This window comes from Tinamus guttatus, unplaced genomic scaffold, assembly GCF_059628265.1.
Source record: "Tinamus guttatus ecotype Peru unplaced genomic scaffold, ASM5962826v1 Tinamus_guttatus_pri_ptg000508l, whole genome shotgun sequence".
Classification (NCBI taxonomy): Eukaryota; Metazoa; Chordata; class Aves; order Tinamiformes; family Tinamidae; genus Tinamus; species Tinamus guttatus.
The window spans coordinates 684,814-710,113 of record NW_028289042.1 but is presented as its reverse complement, the minus strand read 5'-3'; the positions used below and the strand labels follow the sequence as shown (position 1 = coordinate 710,113).

Below are 25,300 nucleotides of genomic sequence, written 5' to 3'. Positions count from 1 at the left end.
CAACCTCAACCGTTCTGTGATTCTGTGACGATTAGCATATTTAAATCCCTGGCACACAATTCATCCTCTAACTGCTCATTAATTTTTTTTTTTTTTTTTAAGTTTAAAGCGTAGACTTGCCTCGATTTCATCTTGCTAATTCTCTTTTAGACAGCATGTTAATCCAGACCAGGTTAAGATTTGTTTCTTATTTGCTGTATGTGCACATTAAAAAATACGCAAACTCCTAATTTTATTATGATGCAAGTGTACAAATATAGTTGCTATAAGATTGCTCATTCCTTCTTTGAAGCAACGCAGCAGTTTTACAATTCGAAAGTTGGTACATCTGGCTTACTGAAGTTTTATTTATTTTATTAAAAAATAGTCCAAGTAAATTGAACATTAAAGAGATTTTTTGGATGTATCCTAGATATCTACAGAAGTCAGTGTATTGGGCTGAGGGCATCATAGAGCCTCTGTGCAGCCAATTCCACCATTTCCCGAAGGGATTCGTCATCTTCACTTCCTGGCTCACATTCAACCGTCTGCGGGGGGGAAAAAAGAAAAAAGAAAAAAAAAAGAAAAAAGTATGTTAGAATAACTGGCACTTCATATTCCTTTAGAAAGCAAAAGAGATACTCGGCGAGTAGCATCAAGCATTTCTATAGTTGTCGGACAAATTTAAAGGAAAGTTAGCATAGCTGCACTATAGGTTTTTAGACAGTCTATCAATATGCAGAACAGTTAAGTAAAGACTTACACGAGTCTTGCTGAGAAATGAGAAAATTAATACTGAATTTTACGTTTAATTACTTGTTCCAAAAATACTAAGTAAAACACACTACATTTGATCCAAAGCAAAATATAACAAAAAAGCAGTTCAATTCTTGGAGATTCCATTTTATCTGTGAAGTTGTCTGCATTATATTAAGTTAACTATTATAAAATGTGTGGATTCATCAGAGAGCCCAGGCACCTGCACTCAGGCACTCTGCATGGTGATGATCCCACACCTATAAATGACCTTCACAAGCTTGCCATGCCAACACGGTATGTCAAATAAGCATTACTAATTCTCACCGTTACGGCTGAATTGACTTTAGGGTTTCTGCAAACAGGTTTAAACTGCTTTGCCTCCAAGTATAAAAGCATTTCCTTACTCTATAGGTACATGATATTCTAGGCAACATGGAATATTGAACTGGAGACATATTTCTGCTCAAAATAATTCCGATAAGGTGCTTTGCTGTGCATACCCGAGTTTCCAGTGAAACGTTTGCAGTCTTCCCATCCACTGTGACAGACAGGACAGAGCCATCTTTTGAACTTACGCAGTCCTCCCCAAACATGTCCCTAAAACAGAGACCTCTAAATATAAAACACAGCCAGACAGCACTCTTCAGTTTTCATTTCTGTTAATCTTGGGCTTTCAAAGGCATTTTGTCAGTACTGTATCTCTTTTCACATGCTAGTATTTTACCCACTCAAATTTAACTAACAATACGAATCTATTTTTTAAATGAAAGTGGATGTCACGTAACAGTAAGAATTTTACTGAAAGAAAATCTTATCAAAATAAAGGAGTCCCTTTGACTTCAAAAGACTTATTTTTTTTTTTCGTAAGTAATAGAACATACACCAGAACAAGTTTAAAAATTGACATAATTTAAATGATGGTATTTTCCTAAGCAATCACAGCACAGTATTGGGAGACAAACAGTTCATAACTCTGTTTCTAGGAGAAGTAACTGGCCTCAGATTCAAAAATTTAATGATAATGGGAATTATCTTTCTTACACCTTAATTCTTGGCCTTCACGGAATTTAGACTGATGTAGATTTGCATAACATTTTTTCGGTAACTACATCTTTAAACTGCACTGTGCTAAAATTACCATACTTCCCTGAATAACATTTTTATTTAGAGAAATATGTCAACTTACTGGAGCATGATCTCCATCCTCTTGCTATACACATCCATATCTACTTTTTTGGAAATCTTTTGTACAGCAGCTGAAAAAGAAACCATTTTATTTTCAGACTTTTACTGGGAGAAGATTAGTTAATCTGGCTCCTAAATGATTGCTATGAAGGATAATCTAAAAGGTAGGTATAAGATATATGCATAAAATCTTTATTTATAAAGGAGAAAGTAACAAAAAAAAGGAAAAGTCTATACTTTTCAAATTTATGTTCCCTTTACCACATTTTAAAATAAAATATTTAAGTCTAATTCTCCCTTATCTCTCTTTTTTGTTGTTGTTTATGCTTATTATTTCTCCTATTTATTCTACTTAAAAGTGAAAATAATCCATTTTCACATTCTCCTGTTTATAGGATAATACTGCATCATGGAGCCTGTGAGCATAAGGTGAAACTTCTAATTTAATATCATCACAACTCATATTGCATTTTTTTTTGACAGAGGAATAAATGGTATGATTACATAACACTCTGGGAACAGAATTTTGGGTTTGGCTTCATGGGATCACATCCGGTGAAGACAAATAATACACTAAGGTGTATACCCAGCTGCTACGAATTTTGCTATCTAAGTAAGGGTAAATAAAGGCAGAATTTAAGAGGGTCTTTGGTAAGTAAAGTAAGCATGCATATTCCTAATACAGATGCAGTTAGTGGTGACATAGTGATTTAAAGCCCTAAAAACTTTTTTTTTTATTTTATTTTTTTAATAAACAGGATTATCATTAAATTAGTTGCACTTCTGTGCTGCCAAGTTGCCAACATTCATCTTCATTCTCACAGAAGAGATGCCAACCCAATATTCAATACTTGCTCTGGACTATGAGGGTGACAGAGCCCTGGCACAGGCTGCCCAGAGAGGCTGTGGAGTCTCCTTCTCTGGAGATCTTCCAAACCCACCTGGATGCCGCCCTGTGCCACGTGCTCTGGGTGTCCCTGCTGGAGCAGGGGGCTTGGACTAGATGATCCCTAGAGGTCCCTTCCAACCTCAACCGTTCTGTGATTCTGTGATTTTAAGCATGGTAAAATATACACTCAAAACCAGAACAGTGGAACAAATAACAACATAAATTATCATCACTAATAACCTCAGTAAAACTGCCGTGATACTTGGGATAGCAACTCCAAATGCAGGATCTGATATTGCTAGCAGCACCTGGGAACTCTTGTTCACAGGGTCTGCCTAAGGGTAACCGTGAAATTAGTCACTTTTTCCAGCACTACCTACTTCCTTCTGTCCTGCAGTCACAGGAATCCCACTCATGATCAGGACCCATAACTCCCAAATGAGACATTAAACTGTTTAGATGATGTACCATGAATTCGTTACCTAAGTTAATATCACTCTCTTTAGAGATTTGTATACAAAATTTCACCCATTTTAGAATAAGATTGTATATTCTACAGTCAGCCATAAGTCTTAATCAAGAATTAAGAAAGTCTCAGTTAAATAAGCCTAACACTTATTACCTTTTTGTATTTTAGGATTTGATTGAACTTCCAGTATCACGGTTGTCACAGTGTCTGCATACATATCATTAGCAGGATTTGCTACCCACTGTAAGATAAAACAAAATGTAATTTGGGCCCATAATTTGGGCTAAATTAATAGTACCAACTATAAACAGCAGAGCAAACATGCAATTCTCTTCATTTTTTTTCCCCCGCTCTGAATTTTAACTTCAAATTATATATTTTCCACTAGGTAATTTTAAACTATTTATAACTTGGTATATTCCTGTAACTTCTCTTAAAAAAACAGGTTGTTACATGTTTCTGAACACTTTTAAGAAATAGTTACTTACAACTATTTAGATGGCAGGGGGGAAGGTTGAGAAGGAGGTGAGAAAAGAAACTTTTTGATATAATTTCCAAAAACTATTGGCCAAAGGAAAAACAGCTTTTAATCTATCAGTTAGTTGACTTGCTGCAAAAAGGAATGGGCAGAGATGCTATCCTCAAATGTCAGCATCAAGATGCTCAAAACATGACCGAGACTACCGTGAGGAATTCAGACATCCGTGACAGAACATGAATCGATATAAGATGATAGCTCAAGAGAAAGCTTGTTCTAGCTTCCATTCTAATCATTGTCCAACAGTAAGTATTTAATAATTCAATCACGTAACTTGCCATGAACCTATAAAATGCTGTTGTGCAGATACTGGAACACTGCCCACACGTACCAGAAACACCTACCTCAAGCACAACCATGCCTGGTTCCTGGATCACAGTTATATTTTTGAAAACCTTCAAGGCTGGTTTTTGTTGGATTTCTATTTCTTCTACATCACCTAAAAGGCAACAAGAAAGAGTTAATAAAATTATATTGAAAACAAGAGTATATTTATCTGCATAAGAACAGCTCACTTTAAGGAAGCAGGAGATTGTTATTATCAGGACTATTCACAGCAGCTCAGAATCCACTTCGAAGACTGAAGTGTATACTCTCTTCCCTTACCTGATATTACTACTTTATTTTATTTTTTTTTAAATATGCAATGTTGACCATTTTACTTCTTTTTTTTTCTTCTCACAGTTTAATGGCTTAGGGTGCTCAGTAAGTAAAGCAGTGGAAGAGAGAAGAAACACCAAATTTTGTGTTCTATTTGCAGAATTGAGCAGCTCCTCCATCACTCCCAGAGGAAAACCTATCATGCACTTCATGTGAGCAGAGAACCTTGAAAACAAAAACACTCAGGCTATGAGACTTGGGCACTGCCTTGATATTGTTCTATTCACTAGTGATATGAATGAGATTCTGACATTAATGAAGGAAAGAAAAAAAAAAACCACCAAAAATCAGGAAAAATAGATTCTTGCCACCTGGAGGAGGCTATTTGGGGCTGGTGATAAAAGATAAGTTTATAAATTTTGCATCAGAGTGCCTATGGCACTCACTTTTACAGCTGAGACTTCCATATGTTCATGATTCTATACTGCAACTACAGTAGAATCCCACCAAAAAGGATGAGTCACACTCATGAACTTGAGCTGGCAGAAGCTGCATAATCTAATAAAAGTTGCAAAATATGAAACAAATTACGGTACTTGGGTTACTGGCAAAGTAAAGACTCAGAAGTCCCCTGAAGACCGCGAGTTGTTTTCAAAGTTAATTGCTATAAATCACAAACATTTCTTCCCAAATACCCACCAGTAAGTTTTTGTAGCTGATAATAAAGCAGATTGAAAGGGCCAGTATATGGAATGGCTTGTGTCTGTGTTACAGTGCTCATCGCCAAGTCTGTGTAATCTGAAAAGATTTTTTTTAAAGTATTAATTATCATTTCTTTGATCGTACTTCCTAGAAAAGTCACTACGGAGAAAAGCCACTACAGAGAAACACACAAGGCAGAGGGTTGAAAAGGACAGTTTTTAAGGGTTGGGGAAGGTCTGTTGTCTTTTGCAAGACAAGTGATGCATTTGTGGTCAAGACACTGACACAAGAGCTTGTAGGTGATCATCAGCATTAGAGACAAACAGCGAAGTGCAACAGCAGAATTCCTTTACCCCAAACTCCTTTCACCCTACCACCCCATTGTTCAGTTTCCTGCAGTCTGAGAATAAATCATTTTACGTAGTAATAAATAGTATAACAGCAATACATATTTTTGTTGTACTCCCATCTTTTAGTGTACTTTTTTTTGTACATATTCATGCACCAGAAGAATTTTTAAGTAGCCAGAAAGGAAGCACAATTTTGCTCTTTTTCTTTTAGAAGGAAAAAATCAGAAAACATTTTAAACTTCAGCAAACAGGGAACTGAATGTCTTGTCTCTCACTTCAACAGTTGACAGCTTTAGGCAAAATTGCACCAAAATAAAACTAAGAGGTTCAGTAATTGCTTGTCAAATAAAATTACAAAAAAAAAAACCCTAGAACTGTTTATAAAAAAAAAAAAAAGTAAAAAAATAATACAATAAGTTTCAGTTATCTACTGAGCATATTACTAGTTTTACTTACTGGAAAGGTCACAAGGAGCAAGTATATGATAGTTAAAATTTCTTTTAACCAAAATTCCAGAAATTCTCTGTCCTTGCTCTGGCTTCTTATCTGCTAAAGATCCCATCACCTGAAATAAAAACATATAGTGCATCAAATTTTCATACCTTGAAGTTCAGTATGGAAATGAAATACAGGCTCTGCTGAAAATACAAACACAATAAAGAGATTACTCTGAAAATAAAGGAAACAGAGTAACCCTGAACAGAAATAATTTTGAGACATAGCAGAAAAAGACTGAAGAATTATCATGTAAAAAGACAATGAAGTTTTTGCACCAAAGGCTACCACAGAAACCATAGCTTCAAACTGCATTTTACACCTAATTTGGGAAGAAATTCCAATCAAATCCTGCTCTTCGTACTTCTAGGAAAGACCCGTATTTTTTTTGTTGTTGTTCCTGTTCTCCTTGGGGGTAATGGCATGCAGGAGCAGGTTGCCCAGAGAGGTTGTGGAATCTTCTTCCTTGAAGACATTCAAAACTGGAATGAACAAGATCCTGAGCAACCTGCTCTAGTCAGCCCTGCTCTGAGTTAGACTCGGTGCCATCCTGATTATTCTATGATCCTATATTTCTATAGGATTATACAGATTTCTCTGTGGATTTTATTTTAAAGGAAGCGTATACAATTAGACCAGGTGCATGAATACAGTAAGGTAGCACTGCTTCAGCAACCTTTGCAGAGACACAATAGCTGAAAAGTTCTAATTCAGATTCCACAAAGAAATAGGTTCAAATCAAGATCCATAACACACAGCTCACAAGCAGAAAACACACAAATCCATTTGGAAACGAGTTAAAAGGAGAGACTTGGAAGAAAATATACTCTTTATCGCAGGGGAAAACACTGTGGTAGAGACAGCAAAGTGTTAATTTTTTACCTTAGCAAGTTTTTCTCCTCTGAAATTCAACGTCACAGCTTCTGTATTCCTAGGATTATGCACTTCTATATGAACTTCATCGTTATCCTCATATTCTCGTATCAATGCTGCTTTCAACCTGGCCATTTCATTCTGCTCTCCATGAACTAAAATCTATAGGAAAGATGGTTTCCCTCTTAATGTAAAGTACTATTTTTTTTCAAAACAGACTTGTCAGCAAACCCTGCACCTCATCTTTATACAAAGATGTATTTCATGAGGTCACAACATATGAGATTAGCTCAACTCTATTTCATTCAGTTCTTGTACCTTTCAATCCTGTGCAATATTCAAAGACCTAGACACCATGACACTGAGTTTTATTAGAAAAATACATGTAAATAAACAGAATGTGTCATATACATTTCAATTCCATTAAATATGAAATAAAAATAGAAATTCAACTATAAAAATTACAATTAGCTTTTGTTTGCATGTTGATGTATTTATTTGTGTGTGTGTGTGTGTGTGTGTGTGTATATATATATAAAAACTTAAAATGCATAATTCAGAAAGTACACTCACTAAGTTCTTAAGTTTATTTATCAAGTTAAATCCTATTTTCCTCTGCTGCAACTTGCTTGCACACCAATTCTCCTCCTTCTGCAGAAGGAGTTGCAATTCCTAGTCCTCATTTTCCAACTCCGGTCCTTTACTGCTCCCAGAGAGCCTTTACTCATCCCAGATATCCATGTGCAGACAGTAGCAAGAGCAAAATCATTTTTACTTCGCTAACGCAACAGTGTGAAGAGTCACAACCTCCCCCTTAGATTTTTCAAAGCAAACTGCCTACTGCTAGACACCAATTCCTGCCATTGACAGCGCAAGGCTGGGAAGTGGTTTCAGGAATCCCACCCTCGAGAAACGAGTAGGCCATGTACTAACCACGTGGGGAGGTTTCAGGGCCCGGATAAACTCACTAGTTTGTTGATAATCTGTGTGAGCAGAGAAAGAAATGTAATCTACAGACATCTTCAGGGGGAGTTTTTGCCCTGACATAGTCGTGATTTCTTCAGGTTCAGACATGATGTGCTAGAAGAAAAAGCACTTTTAAGTAAGATTTTAAAAGCCTCCTACAGACATAATACAGCTAATGCTTTACATAAAGAAGAAATACTATTAAGAGCTAAATAATGAAAAAAAATCCAGACCCAAATCCCTCAACACACACACTCCCATGAATGAAAACAAGCACAAACTACACACCATTCCATCTTTTGCATCCCCAACAGATTTGGCATTTCATTCCTTTTCCACATACATCTCTACAAGCTGCACTGAAATTGAGACAAGTGTGTGATTGGTGTCCCTAAAAGCAAAAACTACATGTTGTGGTGACCCCTGGCTGTGGAAACACCTAAAGGAGGTTTTCATTCTCTACAATCTGCCAGTGGCACAATGTGTGCTGAGCAGTCTGATCTCTGACATGTCAGCAGTGTTAGATTTAATAGCGATGCCTTCAGAATTAGGGTCTGGATTCTCCACTCAAATAGTTAGGTAATGTCAGGAGTACAAAGATGAATAAAAATATCAGCCACTCTTTCTTGAGACAAGATAACTAACCCTAGAAAAGATCATTCTGCACACCAGTGCTGGAAATGGCCATATGCAAAGGGTGAGGTTCTTTTTGTACATTTTATTTAGCAACAGACATACGACTTTGCATTAAAGAACACGGTGGTGCATTAATACCTCACCTTAGCAAGGGTTCCTTCGACACAGTACCCTGCAATGATGACTCCATTTCTCTTGTCTGTGCACCAGCTCTCAAACAACTCTCTGGACAGGCCACTCTGCATCATACCTGGCGAAGCCATCACAACACTTGGCCCAATATCATCAAAGTGGTCCATGCTCTAGGGGTACAAACAAGGACATCAGTTGCTACAGCACGATTAAATGAAGGGCAATCTACTTGAACAGGATATAAACAAAGCCCTATGTTCACTGCTTATACCCAAACCTCAAAAACAGCCCTTTCTAGGAAAGCTCCTACTTACAGTGGTGAAAATTGAGGAGGGCTTATGCTCCAACATTACTGGCATAAAACATGGACTGGCATAACAGATGGACTGGTTAATTACAGGTTTATACCTGAACTATTAGGAACAGAAATTCAAAATATTCAGACAAATAACAGCTATTCTGTTATTCTTCCTCTGTTGTAAAGCAACCTTTCTCAAGCTCACCTTCAGATTACTAATGTGCTTGAAAACAAATGGATTGTTGATGTTTATTTGCTTGCGAATTTTGTCGTTCATGGCATTGACATATGTCTGATAAACTGCCATGCATTTCTTTGCCAAAGAGGATGCATAGTATATAGGAATATCATGGAGTTCAGGATGATTCTGCCAGTATTCATCTAAAACAAAACAAAAGATATAACGAATGCAGCATTAGAAAAAAAAAAAAGACATTTTGGATATATCATCCTTATTACAAAAAGTCAAAAACACAGACTTTTTATCTGCCCAACGAAAGAAGAAAAGGCGAATACCAAATAAAAAGGCACACAGCTCTCACTAACAGGAAAAAAACAAGATGAACCTCAGGTGTTTTTGGCAGATGAGAGCATACAATCACCGATTTGAACTACGAGGTCTAAGTATGCACGCTACTACGACAGCTATGTCCTTTATTAAGCCCAAAGAAGAGGTCTGAATGCAGCTATACAAACATATCTTACTCCTCATCCCACAAGGACACAGCTCTGCTTGCATAAAGCACATTTATATTATGTATTTGGGGAAGAGTCAAAGGAGAGTGTTATGCTCTAATGACTATAGTTGTACATTTATGTGATACAGCTTTCATCTGCAGACCCATCTCTCCAGAACATTATCAGAGAAGCTCAGAGTATTCTAATAAGCTCAAATATAAAATGGAAAACACCAACAAAGATAAGTTGTAGTAGGACTTAATGTAACTTTAAAAGGCTGCATTTGCTACAATAATTTTCCATATCACAATACAATAATTTGTTTTGTTGGATACTTATGGAAGGAAGAAAAACAAGCACAGACGCCTGTAGGGTTTAATTGTGTTGGCATATGATGCAATTGCATTTTCTACCTAATTAAGCATCCAATTATGTGTCTTGCTATAGCAGCTGTATTTTCAAGCCTATCTTTATAAAAACAGATATCTACACATAGGGGAAAGAGGGTTGGTGAAATACCAACTAATGGCTATGTGAAATTTAAAACATTCTTTAACATTCTTTGCAAAAACAAACTTCATCAATGACAATAAAATGTGAATAATCTTACTATACAATACCAAATACTACTCCTTATTTAGATCCAAACTTTTTAATAACATTTGAATTGATCAATAACACATTTTGAAAACAAACATCAGTTTTTCGTGTTGACCTGAACAGAAATGGAAAATGCAAAGAATTTTAAGTATTTTAGGTAACATTTCAGATTAAATACCCTTGACAAAAAGTATTTTGGGATAGTTACTTTGTGATCACACTAATATTTGCATGAGAGAAAGACAAGTCTAAAATATGCAAACAGTACAAGTAAGATTGCTAAAAGGAAACAAAAGCCAGGAAATAATTTATTTAAAAATGTTTCCTCTGAAGTACCTTGTAATAATTACTTAAACTTTTTATGTGAAGATACATTGTTACAATTATAATTTTTCCCTGTTTTTCCCCTTCTTAACAAAGCCTAATTTGCTTTCCTTTTATCATGTTTACTCCAGAAATACCAAAACTGTTTGTTATGTTCTTCTCAACTTTTCTTTAAAAGATTTCTTCATACAGGTTTGCGAATTAAGCGGAAAAAGCTACCAAAACTTTTGAAAAAGACATTTTTTCTAACAAAACAGTTTCAAAAGAATATGCACATTTTAATAACTTTTCAGTCTCTAGTAACACTCTCTACTTGCTGAAATTCTCATTCAATAAGATTCAGAAGCCAAACACGTATTACCCCGCAAAGTGAAAACCGTCCCCTTCTCTTTCCAGTCTCTTGCACCTCTCAGAGCAGAACTGCCCTTTCTATATGTGCACATGCAAAAGGTTGTGTGTTTTGGGTTTGTTTTTAACATCCAGACAAAGTATTAGCTATTCTCAGGTACTTAACATGCTGGGAAAATGGCTGACGAATTGTTTAAAAGTTATTACACCTTAGGATTCCTCATGAAAATATTCTCATGTAACTTTACATACCTTTTATGAAGAGAAACTGTGAAGATACGTACCTAAAATCAAGAGCAGTTCTTGAGCTCGGCCTAAGGCAAACACAGGAATAAGGCCTCTGCCTCCTCTATTTACGATGTCATGGACGGTGTTACAGAACCTCGCCTCTCGCTCTTCCCTTTTCTCATGAATGTGAGTGCCGTAAGTGGACTCCTACGGACAGGGAGAACTAGTATCAAAAGTAGTGACACGGAGACTTTTCTGAGTCTTCTCCAAATTTGAGGAGAAAATGGAGACCCACATATTATTAATACCATAAGGAAACATGACTTCTGTTTCACAGTTAAGGGGGGTCTGCTCATACACCATTACACTGTACACGTGAAGTTTTCAGGGTTACAAAAGTGGGGCAGGAGAGGGGAGAATAGGGGAGAGGAAAAACCCTCAAAATCTTGTAACCTATATCAAGACATACGAACAACATTTCCCTGACCCATAAACTACTCCCAGTAATTTGGAGAGACAGACCCTGTCAGCAAAGGGGTACAATTACTATTATTTTTAAATGGGGCTTTAGGAAAAACGTACATTTTGCTAACTGGAAATGCTGCTTTGCTGAATGGACTACCACTTAACATGCTCACTTGTGGTATGTGCAGCACAGCTCAGAAATACCCAGTCTAAAGGAAATATGTAGAAGGTAGTGTTTTAAAGTGATTTAAAGTGAGATAATTTTCCACTACAGAAAGCATTTCTCACTGCATTTTAACTCTATTTAAGGTAATACCCCTATGGATACCTAATTACTGTTTTAAAGAAACACTTGTAAAACTCACAATTATAAGAATATCAGGTTTAATATTGGGAATCTCAGCTGCCATCAGATGCCGGTCTTCCTGTCTTGAGAAATCACCTGTATATAAAAGCTATGACAGAGAGAAAGTCAAGCAGTTACTCTGATCACAGGTAATGAAGTCAGCAGTCTTAAAAAAGGTGCTGCATAGGAATTCTATTTTTCTTAGCAAAGATAACTTTAAGGAATTTATGATCAGAAGATCAACTAAAGACTCCTCTGATGTACTCTGTAGTTTATCAGTATCACTATGCTTATATTTAAATCACCTGGAGTGAAGGAATTTCAAGCACCACCTTCAACACAACAAAACTAGATAAACAGTTATTAAGATGTTTGCAAGTTTTCCTTCAGTGTATAAAGGTGGCATTTTCACTATTTTACAGGGAACACTCATCATTAAGAAGCAAAAATCAAAATTAACAGAAAATATAACATATACTACGTAGAAATAAGAAGTTGGTAAGAGTCTGCATATCAGAATGAAAACATAATGGATAGTCCAACAAAATGAAGTACCACAAGGCCATTTAAGTACCCAACCAGGCTGGCATGGTGAAGCAAAATTAGAAAAACAAACACCTGTTTATATATTTTGCTAAAATGTAGCCTCAGTAAGGCTGCCTCAACTATCAGCTACCTTTGAGCAGACGAGCAAGGAAGACAAACATTAACCAATTCCACATGAGTCACAGCTCACTTCCATAAAACCCAAATATACAACCTGGTTCAATACACGAACATTACTTATCCATTATAATCAATCTCAAAAAGGCCACCCTTCTGTGTGCCCAAGCCTGTTTGATACTTCCAATCACCAGCTTAGGACCTAGTTATAAGTAATTAGTGACTATGTTAGAATTCAGGCCCACAGAAAAGAAAAAAAAAATAACAAGTACCACCAAAAAGGATGTACCTTCACACCAGCTATTTCAATCATGAACATGGCAGCTCCAAGGACATGGCCTGCATGGTAACACCAGAACTTGATCCCTGCAACCTCTTTCACTTCATGGAAGTTGATGGTTTCAATCTTGTCCATGCTTTCTTCCAGGTCTGTTTCTGTATACAGCATGTCATCCGCTGATATGTTACTAGATGTAAATGAAATGGCTAAACATCAGTTAATTTTACCAGCTTAGATTAGATAACCATCGGGGGGGGGAAAAAAAAAAAAAAAAAAAAGTCTCCAGATATTCTTGGTGGGGAACAGTATAAGACTGACATGCAGAAATATTAAGTCACTCACACTAGAAATCAAGCCCAGTGACTCTAACAAAGCTGCCCTAAGCAAAGTTAAAAGGCCATTCTGCAAGTGTCTTTAAACTTAAGGAGCTCCTCTGTATTTTTCTGACTAATAGAAGCATTACTAAGTTTGCAGGCATGGATAATGTTATTTGGCATTTCTTGTTACTTCTAATCTTGCTGCTTGCAGCAACATCCAGTTTCATCCAGCAACCTTCCTCTGCCTTGTCTTAAGGCAATTCTAACAGCAAATAATAAATGCCAAAACTTGCCAGGCTAACATATTATCATCTCAGGTAAGAGGCTGGATAAAGCCACTTTTGCAACAAACTTCTATATACACTACCTATGTGTATATACAAATCACACTATATCTAGGATTAAAAAAACAAAGAAATATTTGATATTGCCACTATATTTCACAATACTAGTTAATTACTGTATGACTATCAGAGAGCAAACATCTCCTGGAGAGAACAAAAACAAGTCTTATTACTATTAAACTCACCTTACTAAGTGAAACACGTTTGATGAAGACGGGATAATGAAAAGAAACTACAGCTTTAAGCTGAGAATGATCCTTTAAAGATAACTAAGAAACCCCCCAAATGCACAGTACTGAGTAGCTTTTCATATTTGTTATGCAACTGAAAGCAATGCAGAGGAGATAAAAAGACCACAAATGGGCTGACTTACCTGACTTTGACATAGTCTGAGAGAAGCCATCTGTAAATGGCTTTTGTGGCGTGCGTCATGAATGTTCTTCCTTTAAAACTTGTTTTCTGCAAAAACCATGGTAAAGCCCCACAATGATCTAAATGGAAACTTAAAATAGACATATGAATCCAATTAATAAATTAACATTACACAACACAGCATCATAGAATTCACCACTTTATTAATGTAGCACCATAAAAAGCCAGAAATAGAGAACTTTCAACCTCCTTGTTACCTATGGTGGTCTAGATTCAATACAGTAAAACAGAGAAAAGGTAAGAGCAGTGCAGGAATTTGTCCATTAATTGAAAGACTTTACCTACAGAGTCCCAGAATTACAATTTCTATAATTTACATATAAGCTGAGGGGGAGAAAAAATAAGGGAAACGAACACACAAATTTCTGAAAAGATAGCAGAAAGCTAATGAAGCTGATCCTAAACTTGCAGTTGGACACCAGATTAAAACAGGAGTACTAAAATTATTGTATTTGGCCTCACCTCTGACTTCAACTATTTTAATTATTTTTGAGATTCAAGTAGAACACACATATATCATAAAACTGCAGCATTTTATAGTATCTTACATATGACTAGTTAAGTCATGTACAGTTGAGTCTCCTCAGTTGATTTAAGCAAGGATGTTGTTCCAAGACCTAAGTCTACGAGAACCTTTTTACATTCATAGCCCTGTAAAACTAAAAATGCCACTAATACCTTAAAATGGTCTTTATGCATAAAACACATTCTAGAGCTGTCCCATGGCATTAAAAGAAGGTAGGATATATGAAAGCCAGAGGTCACGGTGAGCTCAGAGACCTATTAATGCCTTAATAAAATTTTAAAAGGTGGCAACTACTGACTCATATATTTTGCCATACCACTAACATCTACATAACACATATTTTCAACCTGCTTTTAATATATTAGACGTGAATAATGCTAAGAGCATCAAAGTGCATTTGTTCTTCTAGACGCTACTTACTGGCTAATGAGGAGGAGATCAATCTCAGCAGGATCTATCAGATCAATGTAAGGAAGAGCATCCATTCCTTCCAGTCCAGGGTGGATTCCACAATCAAGCTGGAAAATGAAAGAAAAAGTTAAGTCTTCCAAGATGACATTTAGAAAAAAAAAAAAAAAAAGGAAAAAAAACTTTTAGCTTTTGTCTTACAATATACTCACTAGTAACTTCAGTAACTTTTATCATCGTACAGAAAAGTAGGTTTTCCTCATCACTGCTTTTAGCACCAGATTTGACATTTAGGATGTCTACGTAGATGTCTTAACAGCACTGGGAAACTAAATAATACCTTTTAACAGCCATTTTCAGATCCCAGCTCTTTGTTTATAGCTTTATACCTATGCAAGTCTTCGGTTCCACTTCAACAACATGCAAGTGTACAAGAACCTGTGTGGATGCAACACTTCAGTTACCACCTAAGAAGGCAGCTGAAAAGGTGAGGAATAACAAATGTGGGTTCAGCATAACTGAAAGTAAAGATCAGGCCGGGGTTCCACCAAAACTAGATTTTAGAATCCACACGTGGCCATGTGTTCTGTTTTGAGATCTGGATTTATTTTATGTAAACATGCAAACACACTCATGCAATAATTACCATGATTTTTCTTCCTTTAAACTCCAGAATAATGCATGATCTTCCTACTTCTTGGCCGGCACCTCTGCAAAGTAGAAGTCAAAGTCACCAAAATGAAAACAGCACATATTCTAATGATCCACTTGAACACTAGGCCCCTTGAATGGGACCATTTTTCTGTGGAAAAATAATGATTGTGCAGCACTTTGGAGCTCAGTTATTTAACTGAAGAAATATACTCATTTCAATGAAAATGAGGTTTTATTCAACCCTGCAAGAAACAGGATTCAGCCTTTGAAAGTGATTTTCGTCTCTTCCTGCCTTTGTTGCATGCTTGCTCCCAAAAGATGAACTAAAAGTTTACTTATATAAGGCATTCTCCTGGGGCTAAGCAAGCTTGAAAGCAGGCCCTCCAAGCTGTCCAGAAGATACCCGTTACTAAGCTACCAGAGACAACCCTCAAGGGGTACTAATATCTTAAAAATAATAATAAAAATGGCAAGTTAGAGGCGCTGCTAGGGCCGCAACGCGGGGAGAGGCCGCGGGGTCGGGCCGGTTCTGCCTTCCCCGCCAGACCGGCCCGGTGCCGCTCCGGGTTCGGCCACTCCAGAGGCCGCGGTGGCCGCGGCCCGTCCACCACCGCCCTCACGGGCCGCCCGTTCTCCCCGTCCCGTCCCGTCCCGTCCCGGCGGGAGCTCGCGGGGCGCGAGCGGCCCCGGGCCGCCCCGTGACGGGCCCGCGGGGCGCTCCCCGCCGCCGTCGGCCCGGCCGCCCTCCCCTGCGGTGCCCGCGGGCGCTCACAGCGGGCGGATGAGCAGCTGGTCGCTCTCCTCCGCCGGGATGAGCGCCTCGGCCTTGCGCTTCGCCGACATGGCGGCGGCGGCGGTAAACGCGGCGGCGGCCTCGCGTCCCTCGCCGGCACCCGTCCCCCCTCCTCCGCGGCCGCCCTTCCGCTGCCGCCGAGCGTGCAACCCGGAAGCGGAAGGGGCTCAGGGAGGCCGGCGGAGGAGCGGCCGTTGCGGGGCGCAGGGGGGATTTCCCCTCCTCCACCGAGCGCCCAACGCCCCGTTTAAAGCCCGGGGCTGGGAGCGGGGCCCGTCCGCTCTGCAGCGGCCCCCACGCGCGTGTCAGGCACTGGGCTTTGCGGCACTCCCACGCCGCCGGCTTACACGCGTGGGCGTTTTCTGCTCCCTTCGCCGCCTTGGTGCTGCCGGGCGCTCCCTCCTCGGTGGCACCGCGGGCTTAACGGGCATTTCCCCTCCCTAGAGAGCCTCCCTGCGTCCCGCTATGACAGGATGTTCAGGAAAGGGAAGAAGCGGCACAGCAGCAGCAGCTCGCAGAGCAGCGAGGTCAGCACGAAGAGCAAGGTGAGCTGCGGGCGGCCCGCGGCGCGGGGAGCCGAGCCCCTGCGCTCCGAGAAGCCTCCTGAGCACTTCCACGGTGCAGCCCGCAGAGCCGGGAGAGCCCCCAGCAGCAGCGGGAAGGTTTGCAGGGAAAAGCAGTTTGTTAGCAGTTTGTTTGTTTAGCCCCAAAAGTTGTTTGGGGCTAAATATCGCTTTTAATAGATGACTCTGGTTCTTCAAAGCTGTGTAAAGAAACAGCTGTTTAACTGATAACTCATTAAAGTAAACTTTAAAGCTGATTTACTGGCTTTAAAGCTGTTTTTCTCCCTTTTTTTTTTCCTAAAAGTTATTCTTCATTTTGACTTGTCTGTTTCAATCTGATCAGTTCTGTGCGATGGGTTGAGTGCTCTGGATGTGCTGAGGTGCTGCTCCGCTCCTGTGGTATTGCTGTAGGACAGATTATTTCAGGTGTGACAAGGGGGTGGTTGTTAATTTCCTTGAGATTAAGGTACAGCACAAGAAAAGGCCATGCATAACTTGAAGGTTCTTTTTCTCGCCTTTTTTTGCCTCTACATTGGTTCTCTCAGAATATCTGTGGACTTCTCAAGGGTTCCTGCTGAATTTTTATCAAATCTAGGTTCCAATGAGGCAGAACTTCAGAAAAAGCATCTTTCCCCTTTCCCCCTACTGCAGTGCTCTTTAAATAGTTCAAAACCATAAGTATTTATTTGTGTATTTTTTAAAACTATTGAGAAAGGGCAACTAAAAGTGAATTGTTAATAATTCTTGGTTCTTATTAACTTCCTATTACACTGAGTGTTGTGTTTTTTATTTATTTATTTTTCTTTAGTCTGTAGATTCCAGTCTTGGGGGCCTTTCCAGGTCTAGTACTGTTGCTAGTCTAGATACAGACTCTACCAAAAGCTCAGGTATGTGACCAGGGTTTGGGTAGTTTCAGCAACGTTGCTCTTACGCGTGTTCTTATAAAAGAGCAGAAAATTGAAAAAGTTAAACTGTGTTTATAACAATTGCAAGTGAATCTGTGAGATAGTTTGTTGACTGTGTATGTATTTAATGTCCCATAAAGTAGTATTAATGGCCTAAGTGTATATTTTTTCCAAGATAAAGTCTCTAAGCAAGAAAAAATCAATTAGTCATGTTGCTAGCTTGTTATACAGCATAGTTTCTTGACATTTTTGGAAGATCTGTTCCTTCCATGAAGTGAATTTTGCGATTACATCTGGTAACTGAAATAACAATTGATTTTTTTTTTTAACTTGCTCTCACTCACTGATCAGTGTTACACATTGAACTAGCAAAGTAGAATCAGCCTTTGAATTCATGTGTAGTTACTGCTTTTGCTAAGGACTGTTCTGGCTGTATAATGAAGAATCAACTTGTGAAAGTTCATTAGAGGCAAGAGTTAATATATTAACTCTTGTATAGTTAATGTATATAGGATATATATATATAATAAATAACGTATATAGAGAAGTCAGCAAAAGTTGTATGGAACTTGACATGTTAGTTCCATTAACACAAAATAATAGAATTCCTGTTGTTTAGAATTGCTTTGTTTTATTTTGTTGCAGGTCAAAGCAATAGCAATTCTGATACATGTGCAGAATTCAGAGTTAAATATGTGGGTGCCATTGAAAAGCTGAAAGATAACGAGAGCAAAAATCTGGAAGGGCCTTTGGACTTGATTAATTACATAGATGTTGCACAGGTAAGCATGTTACAAACGTCAATACCAGCAATGTCAAAACATCTTAAGCTGAGTTATATTTCTTCTTGTCAATTGTAGACTTACCAGAATAAAGTACCTTACTGAAAAAAATCAACTCTATAAAATTAAGATGTTGAAAGCTGTCATACTTGCTTGCATCCTACTGCTCTCTGTAGAGCAGCTGGAGGCAATGCACCCAAGAACAGTTTTGAAGAAGCAGACTCAGAATCGAGGCGCTGTTCCTGGGTCACAACTGAATGACTGTCCTAGCTGAAAGCTCTGATACTCTCTTCAGCACTGTTAGTACTGTTACAGAAGGAGTTTTCCTGTAGAGGAAAACCAAGTTTTCACTTAAAACCACATATGAACCTGTGTCCAGGGAACTTGAATAGTAACTTGGGCTGTCATGCCAAGTTGTGTTAGCTTTTGGTACAAAAATAATACGCAAGTTCTTGTTAGGTAGCTGATTTCTTGTGCCTTTCGGAGCACAGAGCATCTGTTTGTCTTGAAGCACAAGACACTTTTACAGTCTGAAATATGTACATTGGTGCTGCCAGCGTAGAACATCCATCACAACAGAGCAAATTTTCCTGCTCGTATGAGCTGCCTGCAACACCTTAATGGAACAGGGGCCCCAGAGATTGTAATTTCCTTTCTGGAAGTGCATAGTGCTTCACAGAAGGTAAAGAGATTTTGACAAGTGCAGCAGGGAGACCCCACGCAGTAAGATGTGGCCAGAAATAGTGATATTGGTGATTTTCTGGAATGAGGTGCACTTGAGCACGTTTTCAACTGTGTATCTTCATTATTTGTCCTCCTCTTTGCGCACTAAAGGCTTTTGTTTGTTTCCCTCCAAAGCAAGATGGAAAGTTACCTTTTGTTCCAGGTGAAGAGGAGTTTATTATGGGAGTCTCCAAATATGGCATAAAAGTTTCAACATCTGATCAATATGTAAGTGATTCCAAACAAAATGTTTGGGGAGGGCGGAGCTGAAAGGTTTTCATTTCTCTGATAGATAATGTGTGTGACCAAGATGTCATTCTGGCTTTAGGTAAAAGTAAGGAAATTACAACAGGCTCTTACAGCAGCACTGCCACAGTTTGTATCTCCTGAAAGCTGGCTCTGCCTTCCTTGGTGGATTTGTTAGATTTATAACAAGAATCCATGCCTTTTTTTAGGATAAATAGAGTACCAGGCAAAAGCAAGATATGCCTCTGTAATACTGGGTCTAACCTTCACCTCTCTGTGGTTGCTCTGCTGTCCTCTCAGCACGACTGTGATGGGCAGGCCCAGGAATTTTTAGCCTTTTCTGAGTTGATGATTCAGCTCTCCTGATGTAATTTTGGAGAGGCAGGCGGGGTGAAAAAAGGAAGGATTTTAGGATTTTTCAAATGTACTTGAGTTGTCTTCCTTTTGGGAGTCATCCTTGAGCTCCTGAGCCAAGACTGTAGGTTCCCTCCAGCATTAAAACATTGTGTTTCCATTTTATATTTTTCAAGCCTGTTTTTGAATGTTTGCATTATTTCCTATAGAAAGTTTATTTTCCTTTAGCACATGTCAAATAGCTCTTTTGCTAAAAATAAAGCCCTTGTCCCTTCCTCTGCGCCCGTCTGCTGCCTTTGTAGAGCTCTGGGCAGCAGTCACGTGGCTGCTCCCCTCTGGTTGCTCCCAGAGCCCTGGGTGCCAGGAATGTTTGGCCTTGCCAAGTTGTGACCCACCAGCCAAGGCCTGGGAGCTGCGAGGCCAGGGAGCAGCTCTGCTCAACAGCTGAGTGCGCTGAGGAGAGCCAGGAAGTTCCCTTTGGTCCCTTCAGAAAATGAAACACTTGTTTCTAATGCCTGAGAGGAAATAGAGTATTTGTTATTCAAACTTCTAATTCCTTGGGGTTTTATTTCTTGCTGTCCTGAATTCTCAATTCTCATTGAGAGTGTAGGTTGTATTATATAAATTCCTATGAGCTTTGACAGAAGGGAAATGGATAATTTTAAGTCTTTTATTCATCTCTCTGACTTCAAGCTGAAAACATGAACAAGCTGATAAAGGTTCCTGTGATTCACTTGGTGCTAGCAAGTGCTAGCTTGCACTGGCTTTTTTTTTTTTTTTATTGCACTGCATCCCATATTCAAAATGCTGGCCTTTTCTTGCATCTGTGTCACTGATGATGTTTAATCTCTGCCTTAACATGTTACTACTCCTAACTCTGTCACAGTTATCCAAGATGAAAGGTTATTTTCACTTGTAATTAGACAAAACATTTAGTCTCCCATGCCTTGGTGGGAAAGGTGACTAACAGAGTTGAGTGATTTGCAGGTAACTCTGTGTATGAACAGGCTACACAGAACTTCAGATGCTAAAAAAGAGAATTGATTGAAGGATACAAAAATTTTCAAAAATTCACAAAAATGGATTTAATACTTCAGATTTTATTAGTGACTGAAGTACTTACTTACAGATACATAATTCACTGGTGTTCCTGTTGTGGATGGGTGCTGTTGTGACAAACCAAAGGCACAGAAGTGTTTGTAGAAGCAGCACTTAAGCTTTGGCCTTCTTCTCATTCTGCTTCTGTGTTTGTAGCTTTCATACACGTATAAACACACATGGGTGGCACAGCTTGTCCATTGCCACCTCATTTCTCAGCTGCAGAATCCCCTCATAACTAAATTCTGGGAAGGGGGAGGAAACATGTATGGAGGCACTGTTAACACCCCTGAAACAAGTCTGGTTACCTGTAAGTAGCCTCCCTCTTCTAGAGACAGCCCCTGTGTTCACTAGCACTGCAGCAAGTCCCAGGCAGCAGCTCGTAAGGTTAATGGAATTCTGAGGCAAACCTTGGAATCTGACAGGAGTGGGAGTGACATAGGAGAATAAATCAGTAGGACGGGATGGCTTGAGAAGGAAGCTTGCTAAGGTAGGTCTGCAAAACCTTTTTGTTCCAAACACCATTTTCCAGTCCTTTCTGCATGGCCAAGACCAGAGCTGGAACAGTGGCACAGCGCGCTGGGAAAGCTTTTCAGGTGCAGCTCTCTTAAATACAGATGTGTTAGAGCAAAAGGTGCACTTATAAAACTCTCCCCTTGATCGTGCTGCGTGCAGGATCCTTTCTCAGCACATAGAGAAGAGGCAGCATGAGGCACTGGAGCCAGCACCCTCCAGCCACCAAGGCAGCTGTTAGAAGTGAAATCCTGCACGTTACAACGTAGAAACAGCCTGTGCAGAGGAAGGGCAGGAGTATCCAGGAGAAGAGGGAGCAGAGGAGAAACGTGACCTTGACATCCACCTTGCTGTGGAATTTTCTGCCTTGGTTGTTACCAAGGTGAAAAAGAAGGGGATCACATTTACACAACTCAGCTATCAGGGTGCTCTTAATTCTGTCTAGATCTATCTGTCTAGATGTTTGTCTTCCTGATACCTATCTAGATTTCTCTGTGTGCATCGTGGCAGCCAGAGCTGAAAACTGGTTATCCTCCGGAGAAGGGTTAGTGCCTCTCTGTCTGGCAGGAAAACTGTCTGGTTTGAATCACTCTTGTTTTGCTAGTATGGAAGCAGCCCTCGTGCTGGGCAGGTCTCGGGGAGCTGGGGCCGCTGAAAGGGAGCGGGTTTAGCGGCAGTGCCCAAGGGGAGCCCTCAGGGCCCTGGTCTGGGCTCCCTTCTCAGCTCGGGGGAACCAAGACATGGGATTCAGCTCTCGTCCACGTGAAGTCACCCAGATGGTTGGTGTGGGGCGCACAAATAACCAAGGGATGGGCTGCAGGGACAGCAAGGAGCCTGCGGAATGAGGAGGAGGCTTGTTCAGGAATGAGCAGAGGAATGTGCAGATTCTAATAGGCAAAAAAGGAAAAAAGAAATCCACAACACAACCCAAGAAAACCTCAGATGGTTAGGGAAGGAGCAAGGAGCGAGGCGCTTCCTCGGAAAGCAGATGGCATCAGGCAGGTTAAGCACAGATGGTGAGGAGGAGTAGGTGGGAAACTCAGTGTGTCCTTTGGTATATAGTCAGCCTTTGAACTTTAAAAATTAAAGCTAAAATTACAATTAAGCCACCCTTTTGAAAAATACTACTTAATTGGGAGTTCAGGATTTTTTAATTTTAGCAAAGACGACATTTTTTCCTGTAGAAATCTGCAGTCTCCTTTTGCAAGAGCCCGGCCTGGCTGCACGCAGGAGCGTGAGCAGGCGCCGCGCGGCCGCAGAGTAACGTTGCTTTCCCCGGCTGCAGGACGTGCTGCACCGCCACGCGCTCTACCTCATCGTGCGCATGGTCTGCTACGACGACGGGCTGGGCGCCGGCAAGAGCCTGCTCGCCCTCAAGACAACAGATGCGGCCTCCGAAGAGTGCAGCCTCTGGGTCTACCAGTGCAGCAGCCTGGTAAGAGTTCAGGTCCATGGTAGCTGCATTAAATACTAATACTTCAATCTTAACAAGGGGTTATAAGGCCCTTGGCTTTTATGCTGCCTTTTGCAGAATGGGGATCAGGTGGTTACTAAGGAGCAGCAACAGGCCTGAGAGAGCTTTCTGCACTGTGAAGTCAGCCAAGGACAATCCTCCCTTTGTGTTTTCCGAGACAAAAACACATTAAGAGAGAACAGAGCAGGGAGGGATTGAGTCATTAGTGAATGTGTCCTCTATTACTGGAGTTTTTGTAAGCCAGGAAATTGATCTCTTAAAGCAGGAGAATTACTGGCACGATCCTATGCTAGGACGGACACACTTAGCAGCCCCAGGAAACACATAACCTGACCTTCTGAAGCAGCAACGTGCTCTGATGAACACTAATTAAACTCCAGCCTGTTTCAAAAGGGCTCCTTTAAAACAGCTTCCAACATGTCATGGCAGAGCACAGAATTACAATTAAATCTCACTTGTGCTATTCCATGCTATTCCACTGCCCAAAGAACCATAAAGGTCCTGTTTTGCTTTAAATGAGTTTTGAGAAATGGAGGAGTTCTTCAGAAAGTGCTAATGTGTGTGTTACTGTTTATTTGATGCAGGAACAGGCACAAGCTATTTGCAAAGTGTTATCCACAGCCTTTGATTCAGTTTTGATGCTGGAGAAGTCCTGATGTGCTGCAGCAGCCTCTGCCTGCAGCCCCCGCAGCCTCAGTGTGAGGAGGGAAGGGGCCTCCTGCTGACGGTACCTTGTCCTCCCCAAACACGACTTGAAGAAATCATCGCTCCACCTCCACGTTCCAGGACAGGGTGGAGTTTTGTATTTAACAGGGATGTTTTTTCCTAAGTCATTATTTTGTATATTAATGTCAATATTGTAGAAATGTAAAATAAAACTGACACTTGCTTCTAACTCTGTCTGTAAAATAATTTGTTGGTGGAGATTTCAGTTCCAAGCCACGTCTTAACAGGTAGTGAGTTGAACCTTTACACCTTAATTTAACCTTAGGGGTGCTGCTCTCTACACAGAATTTCTGTATTCAGCTCAGATCCTCCAAGGTGAGTAGTGGTGCTGCTTGGTTGTGTTCATCACTTTATACCCTGGAAAGAACACCTTCACCGGCACCATCTAAAGTTAGAGAAAGAGCCAAAATGATTTTAAAAGTAGTTTTATTTTTCCAGCCATTTGACTGGTCAGCAAGAGTAAAATTTATTAATCATGCTCTAATTATAAATCACTGCATCCAGGACATTGAAAATAAGAGTTGATTTTAGGTTATACAATATATACAGTTGCTCTGCAACTAAACAAAATAAAAACAACTGAATTGAATATTATACATCTCATAGCATCCTAAGCTGCATTCTTAAATGTCATCTGCTCCTTTTTAAACAGTTAACACAGCAACCTAATAGTCTGTCTCTTAACAGGGTTGTTTGAATCATGATTCAGTCAGTTTTGAAAAGTTGTATGAAATATGCCAAAATTTAGGACTTAAAATTCTTCATTTTATATTATAAATAGATATCTACAGGTGCTAGAATTTATTTCTTCTGCCACAGGAGCAAATCTTGAAAAAAAACAGCATTGAAAACCTAGGGAAAAGTTTTGTGTAGCTGGTTGGTATTGGTCCCTACGATTTTACCTACCTGCCTCGCTAGTGCTACTGTCTTGGAATTCTACAAGTTTCCTAGGTGGAGTGACAGTGACCAGGGCTGTGACACTTGCAAGTGTCCCAACATCTTCTAGCAGAACTGAAATCAAATCTGCATCATCCTTTAACTTGACAAGTTGTTACATACACTATAAGATTCTGTGTTAAAAATACTGTACATTAGGAGATCTGTGCAAAATAATATGCCCATTTACTCTCTAGACTCTATCAGGGATAGAAACATACAAAATAGTGTTGCAAACTGAACATACCAGTACATGAATAAAACTGTAGTGCTAAACTATTCCTCTATTATTTTACTGGGAACTTTGAAAATACAGACTATTTTGCTTTGACTTACAACAAAAATATCTTGAAACGTTCCAGTTTGTTCCCCATTTATACTGCAGCAAGAGCACATGGCAAATGAAAGCTGAGCAGAGACCTGGCTGGGCCCAGCTGTACCATTTCAGAAAGGTCCTGGAGGGTCAGGGCTGCTCTTCCAGCATTACCACCATGGGGTTCTCCAAACACGCTCATGGTGGCCTCTCCTCCATTCTGTTATGCATAAGGCGGCCCCTTTAAACCCCGTTTGTCAGAAATTCAAAGTTCTCTTGACAAATCTAGAGATAAAACTATTCACACAATGTGATCAAAGCCAATGTGACCTAGACATTGATTTTTTCTTACCCTAAGCCATCACTTGTTTCCTCTAACATCAGCAATCT

General features: G+C 39.7%; 2 protein-coding genes across 5 annotated transcripts; one reads left to right on the top strand and one right to left on the bottom strand.

Moving 5' to 3' along the window:
- Positions 1–402: 402 nt before the first annotated feature.
- On the bottom strand, positions 403–16,378 carry CPSF3 (cleavage and polyadenylation specific factor 3). 2 transcript variants are annotated; one of them, XM_088533527.1, is made up of 18 exons: positions 16,257–16,378; positions 15,477–15,540; positions 14,843–14,940; positions 13,838–13,966; positions 12,813–12,990; positions 11,880–11,969; positions 11,106–11,256; positions 9,077–9,252; positions 8,585–8,743; positions 7,773–7,919; positions 6,849–7,001; positions 5,928–6,036; positions 5,119–5,217; positions 4,164–4,258; positions 3,435–3,522; positions 1,925–1,994; positions 1,239–1,335; positions 403–527 (listed from the first exon to the last, which is right to left on the bottom strand). In XM_088533527.1, the coding sequence occupies exons 1-18, from the start codon at positions 16,325–16,327 to the stop codon at positions 426–428; spliced, it is 2,076 nt and encodes a 691-aa protein (XP_088389653.1). In that variant the 5' UTR covers positions 16,328–16,378; the 3' UTR covers positions 403–425. The 2 variants fall into 2 exon arrangements, with proteins under 2 accessions (XP_088389653.1, XP_088389654.1); XM_088533528.1 differs by lacking the exons at positions 15,477–15,540; positions 16,257–16,378 and having other exon boundaries at positions 13,838–13,923.
- A 303-nt stretch (positions 16,379–16,681) lies between these two features.
- ITGB1BP1 (integrin subunit beta 1 binding protein 1) lies at positions 16,682–23,630 on the top strand. Of its 3 annotated transcripts, XM_010223889.2 has the most exons (6): positions 16,682–16,822; positions 17,649–17,727; positions 18,391–18,527; positions 19,386–19,478; positions 22,747–22,896; positions 23,520–23,630. In XM_010223889.2, the coding sequence occupies exons 1-6, from the start codon at positions 16,751–16,753 to the stop codon at positions 23,589–23,591; spliced, it is 603 nt and encodes a 200-aa protein (XP_010222191.1). In that variant the 5' UTR covers positions 16,682–16,750; the 3' UTR covers positions 23,592–23,630. The 3 variants fall into 3 exon arrangements, with proteins under 3 accessions (XP_010222191.1, XP_088389659.1, XP_088389658.1); XM_088533533.1 differs by lacking the exons at positions 16,682–16,822; positions 17,649–17,727 and having other exon boundaries at positions 18,397–18,527; positions 19,414–19,478; XM_088533532.1 differs by lacking the exons at positions 16,682–16,822; positions 17,649–17,727 and having other exon boundaries at positions 18,412–18,527; positions 19,390–19,478.
- Positions 23,631–25,300: the final 1,670 nt, after the last annotated feature.